A 16769-nucleotide genomic window follows, 5' to 3' on the forward strand; every position below is an offset into this window, starting at 1 on the left:
ATGGTTCAATCAATGATGTGATTGGTTATATCACAAGCTGGTCTGCTTTTCAAAATTATACAAAAATGGAAGGCGAAGAAAAAGGAAAGGAATTATTAAAAAAATTTGAGAGTGAATTTAAGCAGAATTTAAATACTCGAGCATCTGATGATATCAAAATCAAATTTAATTATTTTTTATTATTGGGAAGAAAAAAAGAGACTACATTTTAAAGTAAGTTTTTAAAAAAAAACAATTTTCTAAAATATTATTTCTCGGGTTTTGATTTTTTTATTAAATAAAATGGAATCAGGGAGTATAAAGTATGAAAAAAAAACTATTTTTTTATTTCTCATGATAAAAGCAATATTTTTTATTAATACAGTAAAACTGAGTTAAATTCATAAATAATAAATTACTTTTAAAGATTTTTTTTTTTTACTCGAACGAAATTAAACGAATTTATTATTATCGAATACTTTTAACGATTCGAAAAAAATCATTTTAAATGCGAATAACACTAACCATATTATTACAAATTGAAAAATATACAGAGTTTTATATTTTTAATATATTTTATATAATATATAATTAATATAAAAAATTATTAGACAGCTTAAACAATGTTTAAAACCTATTCATGTATGAATTACTTAAGACACCAAAACTTGAGCCGTAGGCTTTATCTTTTTATACAATTCCGTTTTATTTAATACTTCATTAATTTTATCTAAACAATTTTTAGCTTCAGAAACTGTAGATTCATCTTCCCTTTTTTTAGCCATTTTCATACCTTCTTGGCATGCTAATTTTGATTCTCTGTACATTTCTCTCATTAAATAAAGCTGGCCCAAGTTAATATAAATTGCAGCTAAATCTTTCATGTCTGGTAAACTTTTTCCAATATTTTTAGCCTTTTCTAAATAACTTAAAGCTCCTTCATTATCACCCAACAAACTACAAACAGTTCCCAGATCATTTAACAAAACAACCGTCTGCTCGTGTAGCAATCCGTTAACTTTGACGCACATTTCATAAGCTTTTTGAAAACATTTTAAAGCATCCGTTTTTCTGTTTACTTCTAATAAAAATCTCGCATACCAATCCATACTCATACCCCACAATGCAAGGGTATCTTCATCTTCATCTTTTAGTTTTGGATCCAAAGTATCTATACAAAATTTATAACCCTGTTCAGCTTTACTAAAAACAAAAAAAAAAAAAAAAAAAAAGACTAATTAACCTAAATGAAATAATAAACTTTTTACTACAATATTCTAAAAATTTTTTTAAATAATTTCAGTGAAGCAGAAAAGTGAAAGCTCAAGATAAATGAGATTTAGTAAATAAATAAGTGAAATAAATATTTTTACATACTTGAATTCTTTTTTAGTTTCGAAAATTTTTGCCAATTTTAAACTAATATCGATAACTCGATTACTATCTTTTTCTTCCCCTTTGGCTATTAGCCTTTGTAAAACGCTGACAAATAATTTTTCTGCTTTAACATATTGTTCAGTACTAAAAGCTAAATTTGCTAAAATATCATAAATATAAGTAATTCCATCTTCATCTTCCATATCTTGAGCCAGTCTTAAAGCTGAATGAAGCATTTCTTCTGCTCTTTTAAAATCTTTCTTCTACAAAAAAAAAAAAATAATAATAATAATAAATTCAATCGTAATTTTATAATTTGCTTTGTATGAGTTATTTTAAAATTTTCATGGAAATTAAAATTTTTTTTTAAACTTTAAAATTTACTTGTATTAACAAAATGCCTCTTTTGATAGCCATAATTAATTTAGATTCATCAGTTTCTTCTTTTTCTTTTTGTAAACCCAAAGTTTTTAAAATTTCTTTTGTAAAACTATTGGAATCTTCTTTATCATCTGATTTTTCAAGTCCAAAAATAGATAATATACCTCCTAACGAAAACAATGACGGGACATAATACCTATGCTCATTATTTTTATTATTATTATTATTATAATAAAAACGATTCGAGGCAATGTACGTAAAATTCCGTCTTTGTAAATGGTCTAAAGATGAAAAAATTACATTTTTATTATTCAGCTTATTAGAACTTTTGGTTTCGGTTAAATTTTTAAGTAATTTAGTTCTAAACCCCGGTGCCAAAGCATATTTAAGTGACATTATCAAATCCCTTATTTAAATATTTTTATTTTTTATTTTTTTTTAAACCCGACCTAGCAGAAGAAATAAATTAATATTTCAGAAACTAAAATTATTTTATTTTGAAATTCTATTGGCGGCAAATTTTCGTGACTGAACGTACAACAGGTAAAACATGAAGGGTGTGAGTGTGTAACATGGCAGGTAGTGACACTCCTTTATTATTAAAAAGTAGTATTTAGTTTTTTTTATGTATTTATAACTTTTTTTTTACATAAATTTATTTTAAATATTTAAGGTTAGTAATCGTTTTTGTTTTTTTTTTTTTTTATAATAACGTTTTCCAAAACGTTTCTATTAACGATTAATTACAATTGCACCTGTTACTCATATTAATAACAGGTAAACTATTAAACATAAATAATTTTCATCACAACCTTGGAAGAAAACTTTTTTAAAATTTTACATTTACTACTTTCCATAAATCATTAACATAAAGATTATAACATAAAATAACGTTTAATGAAAAATTTTTCCTTTAAATATACCGTCTATTAATTTTTACTTTTAGAACTTTGTTCCAAATAAAACATGTACTAGCTGTTTTTTTTTATTTATTTTTATTTTATTATAAAATTATAATTTTCAATGTAAAATATTGTATGTATATTTAATCAATCACAAGTTCAACATAAAATAAATCTTTTTGAAATTTAATTTTAACATTGTGTGATGTGCAACTATTAAAATGTGACATGTTAATTTAACAAAAAAGGTCATATTCAACTTCCATTCATGTGATTTTTAGAAAATTTTATTATTATTATTATTATTATATTATTCCCATGACATATTTTCATTTCTGATTGACATAATTATTATTATTATTATTTTGTATTAACTATAAAGCTATATAAAGTTTTTGATTAACATTTTTTGATGGGCATTTCAAAAATCCCCAAAAAAAAAAAAAAAAAAATTACTAAAAATTGATTTTAAATTTAATTTAGTTTAAAAAATAGAAACTTATTATTATTATTATTATTATTATTTTCAGTGTAATGAATGATAAAATAACAATAGGACTCTTTTTTTTTCTTTTTAAAAAAAAAAAAAAAAAAAAAAAAAAAGAGTAAGAACAAATATTAAAACCAATATTTTGCTTTGATCTTTAGGCTTAAGATAACAGTAAAGTATCTGCAGTTAGTCACGTTGCGTTTCGTTATTATTATTATTATTATTATTATTATTATTAGTACCGTTCAAATTCATAAGCAGCACATTCTAGAATTCAGTACATAATAATTACTAAGAAAAAAAAAATTTTATTTCTATATATATATATCCATTATTAGTTTCATTTAAAAACCGGTTAAAAAAATAATTTTGATAAATTTATTTTATTTACTAATAATAATAAACCTTTATTATTTATTTATTTATTTATTTATTTATTTGTTAAATAAATCGCGTGACTAATTTACAAACTACTCACGAATACATGAATTTTTTTTTTCTTAAAGGTTTTATGAGAGAGAGAGAGAGAGAGAGAGAGAGAGAAAAGTAATTTAACCATATATATATATTTTATTCTATTTCCTCTGTCGTACATTGTTTTGTCTTTACGTCAATAAATTTAATCTTAAATTAATAATAATAATAATAATTTGAAACTTGACTATTGAATTAACAACTGATTGGCAAAAGATCTCGAAAATGTGTTTGACGCATAATTAATTTTTTTTTTTTATTATTTATTCTCCTTGCATTGAAATTTTTACGACGTTGAATAAAATGGCAATTAATAAATGTTTTAAATAAAGTTGAATGAAGGAGCACAACACGTCAATGATATGATACCAAAAATGAAAATTTTTTAGACATGAGTACCCCGGAAAATACCAACAATCCAGGAACGAAAACATGGGTTACATTCGACGAAGATTCACCCGAGGGAAAGGCTCCGAAAGAAAGTCAAGAAAATAGTTCGGCCATAATAAAACCGGAATCAACTCAAATCAATATAGAAAATGGTAAACCCGATGGAGAAGGAAATGGCGAAGAATCGGCCGGAAATAAAACGGCAGCCGTTATAACTCCAGAATCCGTCCATATAAACGTTGGTAGAACGAGCATGAACAGATCCGTCCAATTAGAATCTCAAAACAATCCATCGACCAATTCGAAAATTCCCGATTCATCCAAATCGGGATTGAAAAATGTAGATTTAAGAGAAAATGTCAACGGGAATTCGGTGGGAAATTCCAGGATTTCAAATATTGGAAACGCCGTCATCAGACAAGGATTCGGTTAGTAAATTTAAAATCGCTTCTCTACCAAGCAGGTACTTCGAGTGCCATTTTTTTACATTGGGAATAATTATTATTATTATTATTTTTAAATAACAAAACTCATCGGAAAGCAAATTTTGTTCGATAACTATTTAATAAAAAAAAAAAAAAAATTTTAAGCATTTATTTAATTTATTTACAGGTAGTAAGTGATGCCTATTGTAATCGGACTTTAAATAGCCTGTACCTAATTTAGATTATTGTGTAATTTAATTTAAATCAGGCATCAAATTTAAAAAAAAAAAAAAATTATGATTATGGTTTTCTGTCTTGTAATGTTTGCCTACGAAACAATTAAATAATTTAATTTATTTTCAACTTTTCCCCAAAAATAATAAAAATGCTATGAAAGAGTTTTTTTTTTTTTTTTTTTTTTTTTTTCTCTGAAACTGTAGTTTCAACAGGAATATTTGTCTGAAGTAAAGTACAAAAAAAAAAAGGATGTCAAAGGGTCAAAAACCTTACCTTCGTTACCTTTCTTATCTTTTATATTATTGTTAGTCACGCAAGAGTGGAAAAATCTATTGATTATTTTTTGTTCGGTTCACACACATTAATTATTTGCTTTTTTTTTTTTTTTTTTTTTTCAAACTTTCTTTTTTATTTATTTATTTCCAATAATGGATTAAATTAATGTTTGGATTTTAAGAGATTTAAAACAAATAAAAAGTCCAATGATTAAAAAAAAAATCAATTTTTTTGTGTTCATAACTTTTCCTAATTGAAATAAATTGTTTACAGCAAATGGCGACATTATAGTTACTCTCCTTCCGGTTAACACAAGATGGCCATGGATTACTCCGGCACAATTCCGTCCAGAATTAGTTCCTGAAGAGTTAATGGCTCAGAGTCTCACCGTACGTATCTTCACGTTCTTCTTCGTAGACTCAAAAATTATAAATTTGCCTTAAAAAAAAAAATTTTTTAATTTGTCCTTTTGTTGAACATTGTCCTAAAAAAAAAAGAGATGATGAAGAATAATTTCCAACGGTTCTGTTGTAGCTCACAATTGAAGATTACGTCAGCGTCATGGAACTTCTTACAAATGACCTCAGGTTCAACATGTATAACATTTGCTACAAGAGAATTTTGGTCTTGTGGATATTCACCGCTTTCATGGTTCTTTTGGGCTTGTTATTTTCCGGTATTACGGGCCTCACACTCTTCGGTTTGGGTGTCATGTGGCTCATACTGAACGCGGCCGCCATTTTTTTATGCATGTGGATAAAAATAAAGGTATGATTGAATGGGAAAATTTGTGTGTTAGGTTTATGTTTTTTTTTTATGGCAAATGAATTTGTTTGTTTCAGCTCAATCACAATTTAGAAAAGTGCCTTGGACAAGTAAATAAACATTTACTTAAACATAAAATTATACTCGGGCTGGACGACAGAGGAAAAATATCTTGTCATAAAGTTAATTTATGTTTTATTTATTTTAATACGGCCGATTGCATTGTAAGTTTTTTAATTATATCCACATTAAACATGGCGTTTACTCGTAAAATAAACGTCTTTGTTAAATTTTAGAAAAAATTGGAAGAGGTCATCGAGAAAGAAGAAAGAGAAGGTCGTCCCGTCAACAGTAACCAATCGGATAAAGAACGTAAAAGACAATTTCAGCAAAGGATGGACATCGAGGACAATGATATTATAGTACAGGGAGCAAATACTACGAGATTGCCTAGAAAACGGGTTAGAAACTATTTTTTATTATTATTTTTTTTTTTTTACCGCACTCTCTACACAGCAAAATTATTATTATTTTCGAAAGTTGTTTTTTTTTTTTCTCCTGCTTTTCACTAGTTATCGAATCGGATTGGTCAAAGGTTTTTTTTTTTCATAGGAAAATCACTTTAACATTTTTAGATTTTTAGCTTTTTTTTTTTTTTTTTTTATACAAAAACAAAAAACCTCTGTGTGCAGGGAAAGGGAGAGCAAGTTTTGACTAGATATTTACAACGTTGGAGTAAAGATTTTCTCAGACGTCGATTAGATTGGACCGTTGATGAAGCTGGTGGTAACCCTGTCGATCCTCGTCATTTAGCATCAGCTCTATGTCCGTGCCAATATGTTGAAGAATATCTTCGAAACAAACCACATTCCGACCGGAGGGCATTTTGCCCTTGTTTTAGTTCGTGGCTCGTCGAAAGAGGACTCGATTAAACTCGAAAGTCCTCTAGCTAGCTAGTAAAGAAAATGTTTCTAAGTTTGCCATATTTGAAAAAGAAATTTTTTTTTTATAATATTTTAAATGGTCGTTTTATCCTATGCCAATATGCCTACTCATTATCCAATTGTTATTAAAACAGAAAAAAAAAAAAATTGCCAAGATAGTGTCACGAAACAAACTATTAATAATTTCATCATCATCATCATCATCATCATCCATTAAATAAAATGAAAATATTTATTTTAAGAGTAGTTTTTAGTATAAAAAAAAATCACAATTAAGCGTTATTATCAGCACTTTAAGCAATTTTTTTTTTTTATTTAATTTAAATGCGTCACTGTTATTACTATTATTATTATTATTATTATTATTTGTTAATCTTGTTTGTTTTGCAATTATTTATTTACTTTTTTTTAGTTTCACGATTTAATTTTTTTTTAAAAGTGTAATCAGAATTATTATTATTATTATTATTATGGGATTTTATAAAATTTTTATTTAAAAAAAGAAATGAAAAAATGAAATTTTATTTTTTTTGTTATTTGGAAGGATTATTCGTTAAATATGTCTTTTGCAAGTTTTTTTTTAATTTTTTTTTTTTTTTTATAATGGATTTTTGTCTCATTCCCCAATGTCCAATTATATATGTGAATGTAGTTTTTAAAACGTGAAAAAATTATTCATATATAAACCAATGGTAGAAATTAGTTAAGGAGAGAAAATTTTAAATTTGTGTGTCGCAGGAGAGAGGAGAAATGTTATTCCTACGCTATTCTTCCCGTTGGGTTCGTCAATACGTCCGGCATCAGCTGGATTTAAACGTGGACGGAAGCGATCACGGGTCTTTTCCTTGGGTTCCCCCACGTCATTGCATATCGGCTCGTTGTCCTTGTCAATTCATTGAGGAGCATCTCAAATATAAACCCAGAGGCAAGTTAACATTTAGAAAATTTTTTCAATTACCTAATTTTAATTTTAAATAATTTTTATATATGAACACGATAATCATCATTATCATTATCAACAGCGCAGGGGATACCGAGGGGGGAGGGGAAGGGAAATATTTTTTATAAAAATTCTCTCTATCATCACTATTTATATGAATTGGTTAAGGGTTAATCGAAACAATTGTAAAACTTTTTTAAACGTTTATTTTATTTTTAATGACGTCATCAAAAAAATATATTTACGTTGTATATAAATGAATAATGTACATAAGAGAAAAAAAAAATTCGCAAAGTAAATTTTCCGTCCATTTTGATTAAAATAATAATAATAATCAATATATATATATATGATCTGAACTTTATTTTTATATTTTCAATATATATATATTTATATATAAAGTAGTTTTACATTATAATGGTGTAGCAAGATAATAATAATATTGTACAATAAATTTTATTATAAAAATTTACTTTTTTAATTATTTAATTGTTTAATAAATTTAAATAAATTGAAAATGTGAATAATAATAAATTATATATAAAAAAAAAAAATTAATTCACATATTCAATTAACCTTTTTTTGTAAAAATTATTATTATTATTATTATTACATTTTGATTTTTTTGCAAGCAGCAAATAATAATAAGAAACCACAAGTTTCCTGTATAACAACATGAGTAAGTTTTTTTTTTTTTAATAATAATAATAATTGAAAATTAATTTTTCTCGTTAGAAATGTTTTTCCAGTTTTGTTTTTTTGTTTGTTTGTTTGTTTGTTTAAACAAACGAATCGTTAATCCCCCGGATTTTTCGGTTTTTTTTTGTGATTAAAAAAATTGAAAAAATATTTTACAGATCATTGGTGTGTTCTTTATTTTGGTTCTCCGACAGATCCAAAACGACCCGCCATACCATTTTTACCATAGAAGTAAATATACTACTATTATTATTACTATTATTATTAGTATTATCATCACGGTAAGTCATTTTATTTAAACGTAATTTATAATTAATTAATTTTTTAATTATTATTATTATTATTTATATATAAAAGTGCCTGTGTGTTTATGATATTATTAAAAAATGATATTTTGTGACGTTTTTTTTTATTTTTTTGTATTATCGTGATAAAAAAAAATAAGCCGAAATTAATTATAAATTGTTATTAGCTTATTAATAATAATAATAATAATAATACTCTATTTTTTATATAAATTTTTTTAATCGCGTCTTTCATTTTGTTTTTTTTTTTTTTTTTATAAATAATTTTTTTTTTGTTTAAATTGTAATAATGAAATAATGGATTTTTCTTTAGTATTTGTTGTTATTGTTAACAAAAAAAAAAAATGACGTATTCATATATTCACATTATAGAATTTTTAGTATTAATAATAATAATAATAATAATAATAATTAATTAATTATCTGCACATTAATTTATTGTATAAATATTTTTTTTAAATTTTTGTTACGGTAATAAAATTAAAAAATTTGCATTTGTTTAAGTAGTTGATAGTTTTTTTTGGGGAGGAGGGGAGGGGATTCAGTGCCCCTTATTTATTATAATTATTATTATTATTTTTTGAATTGTTTAAGTAATTATATAAATAATAATAATAATAAATTTTTATATATTTTTCTTCTTTAATTGTATTTCATAAACTTTTTTTTTTTTTTTTTTTGTTAAAACATTATTTGATGTAACTCAATGATACATGAAAGAAATTTTCTTTAAAGTTTTTCATTTTTTTTTTTTTTTTTATTGTGTGCTAACAATTTTTTTTTTTTTTAAATAGTTGTTACATCATTAAATCACCATCTTGAAAAAAAAAAAAAAAAATTTAAAAGCGACAGAAAATTTGGCAGCGCATGTATTTTAATAAAAAAAAAAAAAAAAATGAAATTGTTTTCAATCTTTTTTTAACTCGTGGTTTTAGCACACTATTAGTCATCTTTATTCATCTTTTGAGTTAGTAAAATATAAAAAATTTAAATTAATAATAATAATAATAATAATAATAACAAATAGTTGAAATTTAAACAATGAATTGTTAAAAAAAGAAAATTTTTTCGTCTTTTTTTAAATAATGTCGGATAAAAGAGTTAAAGAAAAAAATAAAAATTTTGGGTTTGTATATTAATATTATTATTATTATTATAAATATAATTTAATATAGGTTAAAGGTTAAATAAAGTAAAAATTTTTCTTGTTTTTTTTTTTATTTAGAAAACCATTTGAAAAAATATTTTGTGAAAATATTGAATTTATATGTCAAATATGTAAAAATGAATTTTTAAATCCGAGAGTTTTACCTTGTTTGCATTGTTTTTGTACTCATTGTTTAGAAAATTTATACTTGGAACAAAATTTTAAAAATGATAATAATGATGATAAAAAAAAACAAAATGATAGATTTCAAGGTAAGTTTTTCTATTTATTTAAAAAAAAAAAAAAAAAATTAGGTCGTTAAAGTTAAATTGAGCAATCTAATCTGTGGATTGGCAATGGAAACTGACTGACACACACACACACACAATTGCAAAATACACTAGTGTATATATATTTTTTTTTTTTTTTATTAAAATTTGTAATAAAAGGAGTACCTTAAATACCTTGATTTGTATTTCCAATAATAAATACAAAATAATTAATTAATTAAAAAATGACGTTAGACTTTTTCAGGAGAAATTATTCGAGAAAAAATTTCATCGGACACGATTGTAATAATTTAAAATTGAATATTTTAAATAAAAAAAAAACCTGTAATGAAGATTTTCATTTACTACCATACAGGTCCTGTAGTAAAACACATTCAACTATAATAATATGTCCGATATGTAATTTTGAAAACAGGATACCGGTAAAAGGTGTACAGGATCTTCCTCCACATTATATTTTACAACATCGAATGCTTGTTAATTCCTTAAATCGAAGTGGGATATGCCTTCTTTGTGATTTATGTTCTCAAGAAACTCCGGTAAGAATTTTAATTGTATCAGGTTAATGTTTAGGGTGGTAGGTGAGTGATCCTTTTTAATTTGATTACAGGCTTGTTGCAGATGCACAAAATGTTTGTTGAACCTTTGCGAAGATTGTTCAAAATCTCACAAACGCGACAAATTATTTTTCAATCATAATTTAAAATACCTTAAAAAGGAACAAGCGGAAGGTTTTGGAATCACGAAAATAAGGAGACAAGTCATGTGTCCTTCACACAAGGAAAAAGAACTTAAATATTATTGTTCGTCTTGCAACATGGTGGCTTGCACGTAGGTTTAAATTTATTGTAAAAAAAAATTAGGTACGAATTCGAATGATGATTTTTTTTTTGCTTTTAGTGAATGTTTCATACAATTTCATTCTGGTCACAATTGTAAATCATTTTCGAGAGCGGCACAAATTTACATAAATAAAATTGAAAACGGTTTAGAAAATAGTAGAATACTTACAAAGGAAGCATATGCAACACTTGTTCAATTCGAAAAACTTGCATTAGAAATTGAGGTATTTTAGAAGAAAAAAAAAAAACTTTTTTTGGTTAACAGTATAACACACTTAGCATTAGGTTTATTTCAGTCGAAACATTATAAAACTCAAAAAGAAATAAATGATCACATTGATGGTTATATGTATGCATTTGAAGAACATAGAATAGAATTACTCAGTCAAGCAATGCAAATTAAAAATGGACAATTGGAAATAGTTAAATCAAAACAAAAAGAAGTTGAAAAAAAAGCAAAAGAAATTGATCACACAATCAAATTTGGTGAACAATTATTGAAGGAGGGGTCAGATTTTGAAGTAAGTTATTTTTTCAATTTGTTTTTTTTTAATTTAGCAACACATTGAAAATTAAATTTTTTCATTCAGGTATTAAGCTTTGCTAATTATTTAATACAAAGGTTAGAATGGTGTCTTAAAACTGGTACATCCTCATTGTCTACTGCTTTTACAAGTTGTATTGGAACTCTAAAATTTTTACCTGAAGAAAAAGCTAAAATTGTAAATAATAAAACAATTTTTGGTGTTATTACAACAGAAATTGTTTCCCCTTCTAATTGTTGTTTAACATCTGAAGGTGAATAATTTTAAACATTTTGTACGTAACAAGAAGATTAACGTTAATAAAATTATTTATTTATGTGTGTAAAATAATAATTTTAGGGTTGGAAATATTGTCAAAATGTGTAGAAAACAAACGATGCGATTTAACTGTGATTACCAAAGATATATTCGATCAGCGTTTAACACATGGAGCAGAAGGACTAGAAGTCAAATTAAAAAGTCAAAAAGGACAGCACAGGTAGCATCTAATAATAAAAATTTTAATTACATGTTAAAAGAGAAAAACTCATTTAATTATTCTCTATGATTAGACAAATACCTATTTACATTGTCGATCAACAAAATGGAATTTACGTTATTAGTTTCACACCTGATACCCATGGAAAAATGAACCTGGCAATATCTATTCGAGGAGTACCAATCAAGGTAATTAACCTTTTTTTTATAATTTGTATAATTTTCAATAATTTTTCTTTGTTCTTTGTATTTTAGGGAAGTCCTTTTGATATTCATGTTCAAAAACAAAAAATTTCCAAAGGTAATTTACAGTGTTGTACCTTTTGTTCAAGTAATAAAGAAAAAAATATTTTTTGTAAATGTGGGAGTACAGTTACAGGTAATACATACAGACAATAAATTTTAAATGTAACCTTTTAGCGCTTTGTAATTAATGTAATTTTTTTTTTAAGGATTTCATCAAGGTTGTAAACATGGTCCTAAAATAAATATGTCTGATAGTCATTGGTCCTGCTGCAGAAGTACTTTCCCAAAATCTGAATGTCTCAGATCATTTAATAACGATGGTTTTTACCAATTAAAATTTTGAAAAAAAATTGTAATTTTAACTAACTTACCTTACAGTTTATTTTATTTCTCATTCTTGATTCATTTTCATACACTTTATCAGCAAATTAAGAACCAAATAATAATTTTTGCTGGGAAAAAAATACTCTAACTGTAGAACACTAAAATAATAAAATTTTTTTTACACAAAAAAATTGCATTCCAAAATTTAAAATAAAACTTTTTTATCTTCACTTAATAAATTATTTATAGTTGTTAATTTTGCATTCATTATTGTGTTCACTAACATTTTTTAAATTGATAAAAATTTTAATAAATATACTTAATTTTCAATACTTTTTATACTTAACACATTTTATAATATTATAAGACCTCATTTATATATAATATTATTATTACTATATATATTACTATATATAAGAACTTAATTTTTAATATAAATTTGTTATTTTATATATTAATAATTGTTTTTTGTAAAAACTTTTTATTTTATTTCACTAAAGTAAAGTAATTACCTTCAAGGTATAGTTAAAAATTAGTTAATTAGTTCAAATTGTTTTCAAAAAAATATTAAATAATACATAAAAGTTTTAATAACTTCATGAAATTATTAATTTTCGAATTTTAAAAACCGTTAAATGTTAATTCCCGGGAAAAAAATATAATAAACAAACATTTTAGCGGGAAAACGAAATTAGTTTAAATTTTTTTCACTAATGGCGCTTTTGTCGCACAGTGGAAGAAACCATTGCGTCGCAATTTTGCAATCGAATCACTATCTCACTCGATAGTCAGTGCTAATACTTACATACATTTTGTATTGTACGAGCGCGTCAGTCGTTCATTTTTAAAAATGGCGTGTGTTGTATTTTTACTGTTTTATATAATTTATTAAATTACTTACCCGACTTTTTGGCAAATTTAGCCACATCTTAGTCGGGTTTTTAAAAAAATTTACATACAAACTCGTATCGGATTTTTTAAAAAAATATATTCAGGAACATTTCAATAAGGTGAGTTTTATAACAAATCTAAAATTAGATATTGACCTTGAATTCTAGCTGTGTTTGTTATTAAAATTGTATCTTTAATATAACTATTTCGAAATCTTTCTCTGTTTTTATTACTGCTATTTTTATTACTTTTTTAAATTTATTCTCCCAATTTTTTCTTCAATTCACAAGTACTGCATTGTAATTTTCTTTTTTTTTTTTTTTTTACATTAATTTTTCTTGGAACTATATGTAAATGATAAGTAATTAAAAATGACTTCACTTCTCTAAAATGGCTTTTTATCAATCCCAAGTGTATTATTAATAATTTATTGAATTTGTTTGAGGTTGCACCTTTTGTTGAAATAATATTTAAAATTTTAATGAGTACATTTATTTAGAAATTGAATTTGAGATGTTTTTTTTGTTATTCATGATAGAATAAAAAAAATAATAATTGATTATTTTTCAATTTCAATTACCCATGTATATGTTTGCATTCGAATTGAGAAAAATCTTTTCAATCATCGAGTAATTATTAATATTATTAAAAGAAATTTAAATGTTATTTTTCATATTTTACTCTTCGAGTAAAAAAATAAAATGATGATTAATTAAGAAAAAAAATCTATGATTTATAATTTTTTTTCTTGTCGAAAAATTGTTTTTAGTATTGTGTAATTTTATCTAAGGTTTAATTGCATGCTCTTGTCTTTTGTGTAAAGGTCAAACCAATGTTAAAGTATCATAGACTTTTTTTCATTTTTGTATATCTGTAATTGTAGGGATATTAAAAAGAAAAAATTCTTATTGATTGTTTGTATCATGAAAAAAATTAGAAATTTGCTTTTGTTTTTATTTGTGTGTGTAAAAATAAAATTACATTTTCTTGCATTGCAAATACAATTCTTTCATCATAAATTGACCTCATCCGCTTATCATCAAACTTTTAAGAAAATGACGTAATTGAAAAACTCTCGTACCAGTAGTAGTGGTAGCAGTGGCAGTGGCAGCGCTGAGTAATTCGCGGTTAATTATTTATAACAGAATTGCGACAAAAATTGATCGTAAAGGATCGGAAACGAACAAGCGAAATTAATTTGTTAATAATATCTCATTGTGTTACTTAAAAACTTTACATAAACTATTAAAACTTTGTTTTTTTTTTTTTTTTATATACTCGATGGATATTTATTTAAGTAAATATTTTTTAATTGAATTTATTATTATGTCTGACAAAAGTGCAAAAATATATATATATAAAGAGAAAGAAAAAAATAGCGTCACTATTTTTATATCTTTTGCAATGACTTTGATGAATAAGCTAATTGGAAGCCTGGTTACTCAATTTAAAGAAAATCTGTGTCTCAATATGTTGATAAAGAGCATGTATTGCATGATTTTTGTAATCATAAAATAAACAAGGTACCGGCACCTAAGAAATCGTTTTTTTTTTTATTTTATTTTATTTCACGTTTGGTTTTTCATCATTATTTCAGGGTCTCGGCCTACTACGGATTCAAGCATTTTTGTGCAAATTTTCGAGGACAGGATTTTTTTTTTTTTTTTTTTTAATAGGATACATATATATATATATATTTATAATTGATTCGGTTTGTGCGTTCGAAATGATTTTCCGCGTTTTTAAATAAGTTAAAGTTGATTTTAAAAAAAAAAAAAAAAATGTGTACGGTGTTGTGATTAAAATCATTTGTTTTTTTTTTTTTTTTGGAAGTGATGTTAATTTTTTAAAGTATTTTAGTGAAGTGTTTTTTTTTTTTTTTTTTTAAAAAAAAAGTAAAATGAATATGGAAACGGCCAGACCGAGAGTATTTTACCTTCCCAGTCCTTATCAGGCTCATGTTGACAGTCCGCAAAGTCCTGAAATGCCCATGACCCAGGACGATTTTAAAAAAAGTGATTCGAACAGTGATCAATCAACGTCTAGTGGTGTTCTTAGTCCTTTTTTCCCTGCGGCTCCAGCTTTGGAAAGAAAGTGTACCGCCTCATTGGTTGGGGATAAATACCTAATATTGGATATTCCCGAGGGTAGCACACTTAATAAATGTATTAACGTTCAAACTCAAGAGGAACTAATATGCAAGGTAACATCATCCTATTACATTTTCTTTTTCATGATTAAGTTCTTGCAGAAGGGTAGTATATTTCATGTTTTTTATTTTTAATTCTAATTTATCTAAAATGATTCAAAAACTAAAAGTTTTTATCGTTCTATATCCGTTATAATTGGAATAATTTTGGATTTCCATTGTTATGTTAAATATTTTTTTTTTTTTTTTTAAATTATTAGATGAAGACATTAAAGTCATCATTGGTTTATTTTACGTAACATTGCAATTTTTTTTTTTTTTATTATTTTTTTTCTATAGAACTAAATCTACACGTTATGCATTTTTCGCTTTTTAAATCAAAATCATGGTTGTTTTTGTTTGTTGAAATTATTTATTTATTTATTTAGGTAATTTTATTTGTGTCGAAATACTATTTAAGCCCTCAATTTTTATTTTTATTTTTCTATAAAAGTATACACAAGCAATTTAAAGTTATGCATAACAAAATTATTCTAGGGAAAAATTGTATCACAATAGATTAGGGAAAGGAAATATTACAAATTTCTATTCATAATTTGATGCAACGAAAAAAAAAAAATGATGATGTGTTTATTATTATTATTATTACGAATAATTTTTTTTTTTTTTTTTTTAAATCAATGATTGAAATAATTTAAAAAAAAAAAAAAAAAAACTAAAATGAAATTATATAATTAAATCATCGGGGGAGGGGGGGGGTTGTTTGGAGGTTTCAAAGGTTTTTTTTTTTACTGGGGTCAACATATTGTTTTTGTTTTTGCTTTTCATTATCGATCTTGGGTATTTTTAAAATAATATGGGATAAAAAAGGATTTTGTTTTTTTCTTTAAAAAAATATTCATCTATTTGTATCTCTTTTTTTCCATTGTTAACATTTATGTTAACTTTTTGTTTGGAAAAAAAACAGCTTTTTTTTAGTTTTAAGAAAATTTCCAGTTCGCAATGAAAAAAAAAAAAAAAATGTCGATACCTACTACTACCACCACCGCCAATAATAAATATATACCTGAGAAAATTAAGTTAAGCAATTTGCCTTGCAAAATATGTACTTTACCCTTTACTTAAGCATTTGAAGGTTGAACTTTAGCGCAAGGTTTTTTTTTTTTTTTTTTTTTTTTTTTTACCCGTGCTTTAAAAATTTTTAATTAAAACGGGAATTCTTTTTTTTTTTTAGGGAAAAAAAAAAAAGGGCCATACGGTTCGAAAACCGACCC

At 24.7% G+C, this 16769-nt stretch overlaps 5 protein-coding genes across 5 annotated transcripts; 4 read left to right on the forward strand and 1 right to left on the reverse strand.

Annotated features, from left to right (window-relative positions):
* Positions 1 to 632: 632 nt before the first annotated feature.
* Phum_PHUM463510 (tetratricopeptide repeat protein, putative) lies at positions 633 to 2133 on the reverse strand (the record flags this gene model as incomplete). Its single annotated transcript, XM_002430077.1, has 3 exons — positions 633 to 1182; positions 1357 to 1619; positions 1741 to 2133. The coding sequence occupies 3 exons, from the start codon at positions 2131 to 2133 to the stop codon at positions 633 to 635; spliced, it is 1206 nt and encodes a 401-aa protein (XP_002430122.1).
* A 1861-nt stretch (positions 2134 to 3994) lies between these two features.
* Positions 3995 to 6628, forward strand: Phum_PHUM463520 (uncharacterized protein; the record flags this gene model as incomplete). Its single annotated transcript, XM_002430078.1, has 6 exons — positions 3995 to 4421; positions 5205 to 5320; positions 5466 to 5699; positions 5774 to 5920; positions 5993 to 6157; positions 6389 to 6628. 6 exons carry the CDS (start codon positions 3995 to 3997, stop codon positions 6626 to 6628), a joined length of 1329 nt encoding a protein of 442 aa, XP_002430123.1.
* A 701-nt stretch (positions 6629 to 7329) lies between these two features.
* Phum_PHUM463530 (uncharacterized protein) lies at positions 7330 to 7618 on the forward strand (the record flags this gene model as incomplete). The annotated part of the gene is made up of 2 exons (XM_002430079.1): positions 7330 to 7332; positions 7379 to 7618. 2 exons carry the CDS (start codon positions 7330 to 7332, stop codon positions 7616 to 7618), a joined length of 243 nt encoding a protein of 80 aa, XP_002430124.1.
* Positions 7619 to 9669: 2051 nt separating this feature from the next.
* Phum_PHUM463540 (tripartite motif-containing protein, putative) lies at positions 9670 to 12474 on the forward strand (the record flags this gene model as incomplete). The annotated part of the gene is made up of 11 exons (XM_002430080.1): positions 9670 to 9710; positions 9810 to 10003; positions 10355 to 10560; positions 10632 to 10852; positions 10922 to 11087; positions 11160 to 11384; positions 11454 to 11661; positions 11748 to 11886; positions 11960 to 12074; positions 12141 to 12264; positions 12338 to 12474. The coding sequence occupies 11 exons, from the start codon at positions 9670 to 9672 to the stop codon at positions 12472 to 12474; spliced, it is 1776 nt and encodes a 591-aa protein (XP_002430125.1).
* A 2772-nt stretch (positions 12475 to 15246) lies between these two features.
* Positions 15247 to 16053, forward strand: Phum_PHUM463550 (uncharacterized protein; the record flags this gene model as incomplete). The annotated part of the gene is made up of 2 exons (XM_002430081.1): positions 15247 to 15549; positions 16033 to 16053. The coding sequence occupies 2 exons, from the start codon at positions 15247 to 15249 to the stop codon at positions 16051 to 16053; spliced, it is 324 nt and encodes a 107-aa protein (XP_002430126.1).
* Positions 16054 to 16769: the final 716 nt, after the last annotated feature.

This window comes from Pediculus humanus, genomic scaffold, assembly GCF_000006295.1.
Source record: "Pediculus humanus corporis 1103172108248 genomic scaffold, whole genome shotgun sequence".
NCBI lineage: Eukaryota > Metazoa > Arthropoda > Insecta > Psocodea > Pediculidae > Pediculus > Pediculus humanus.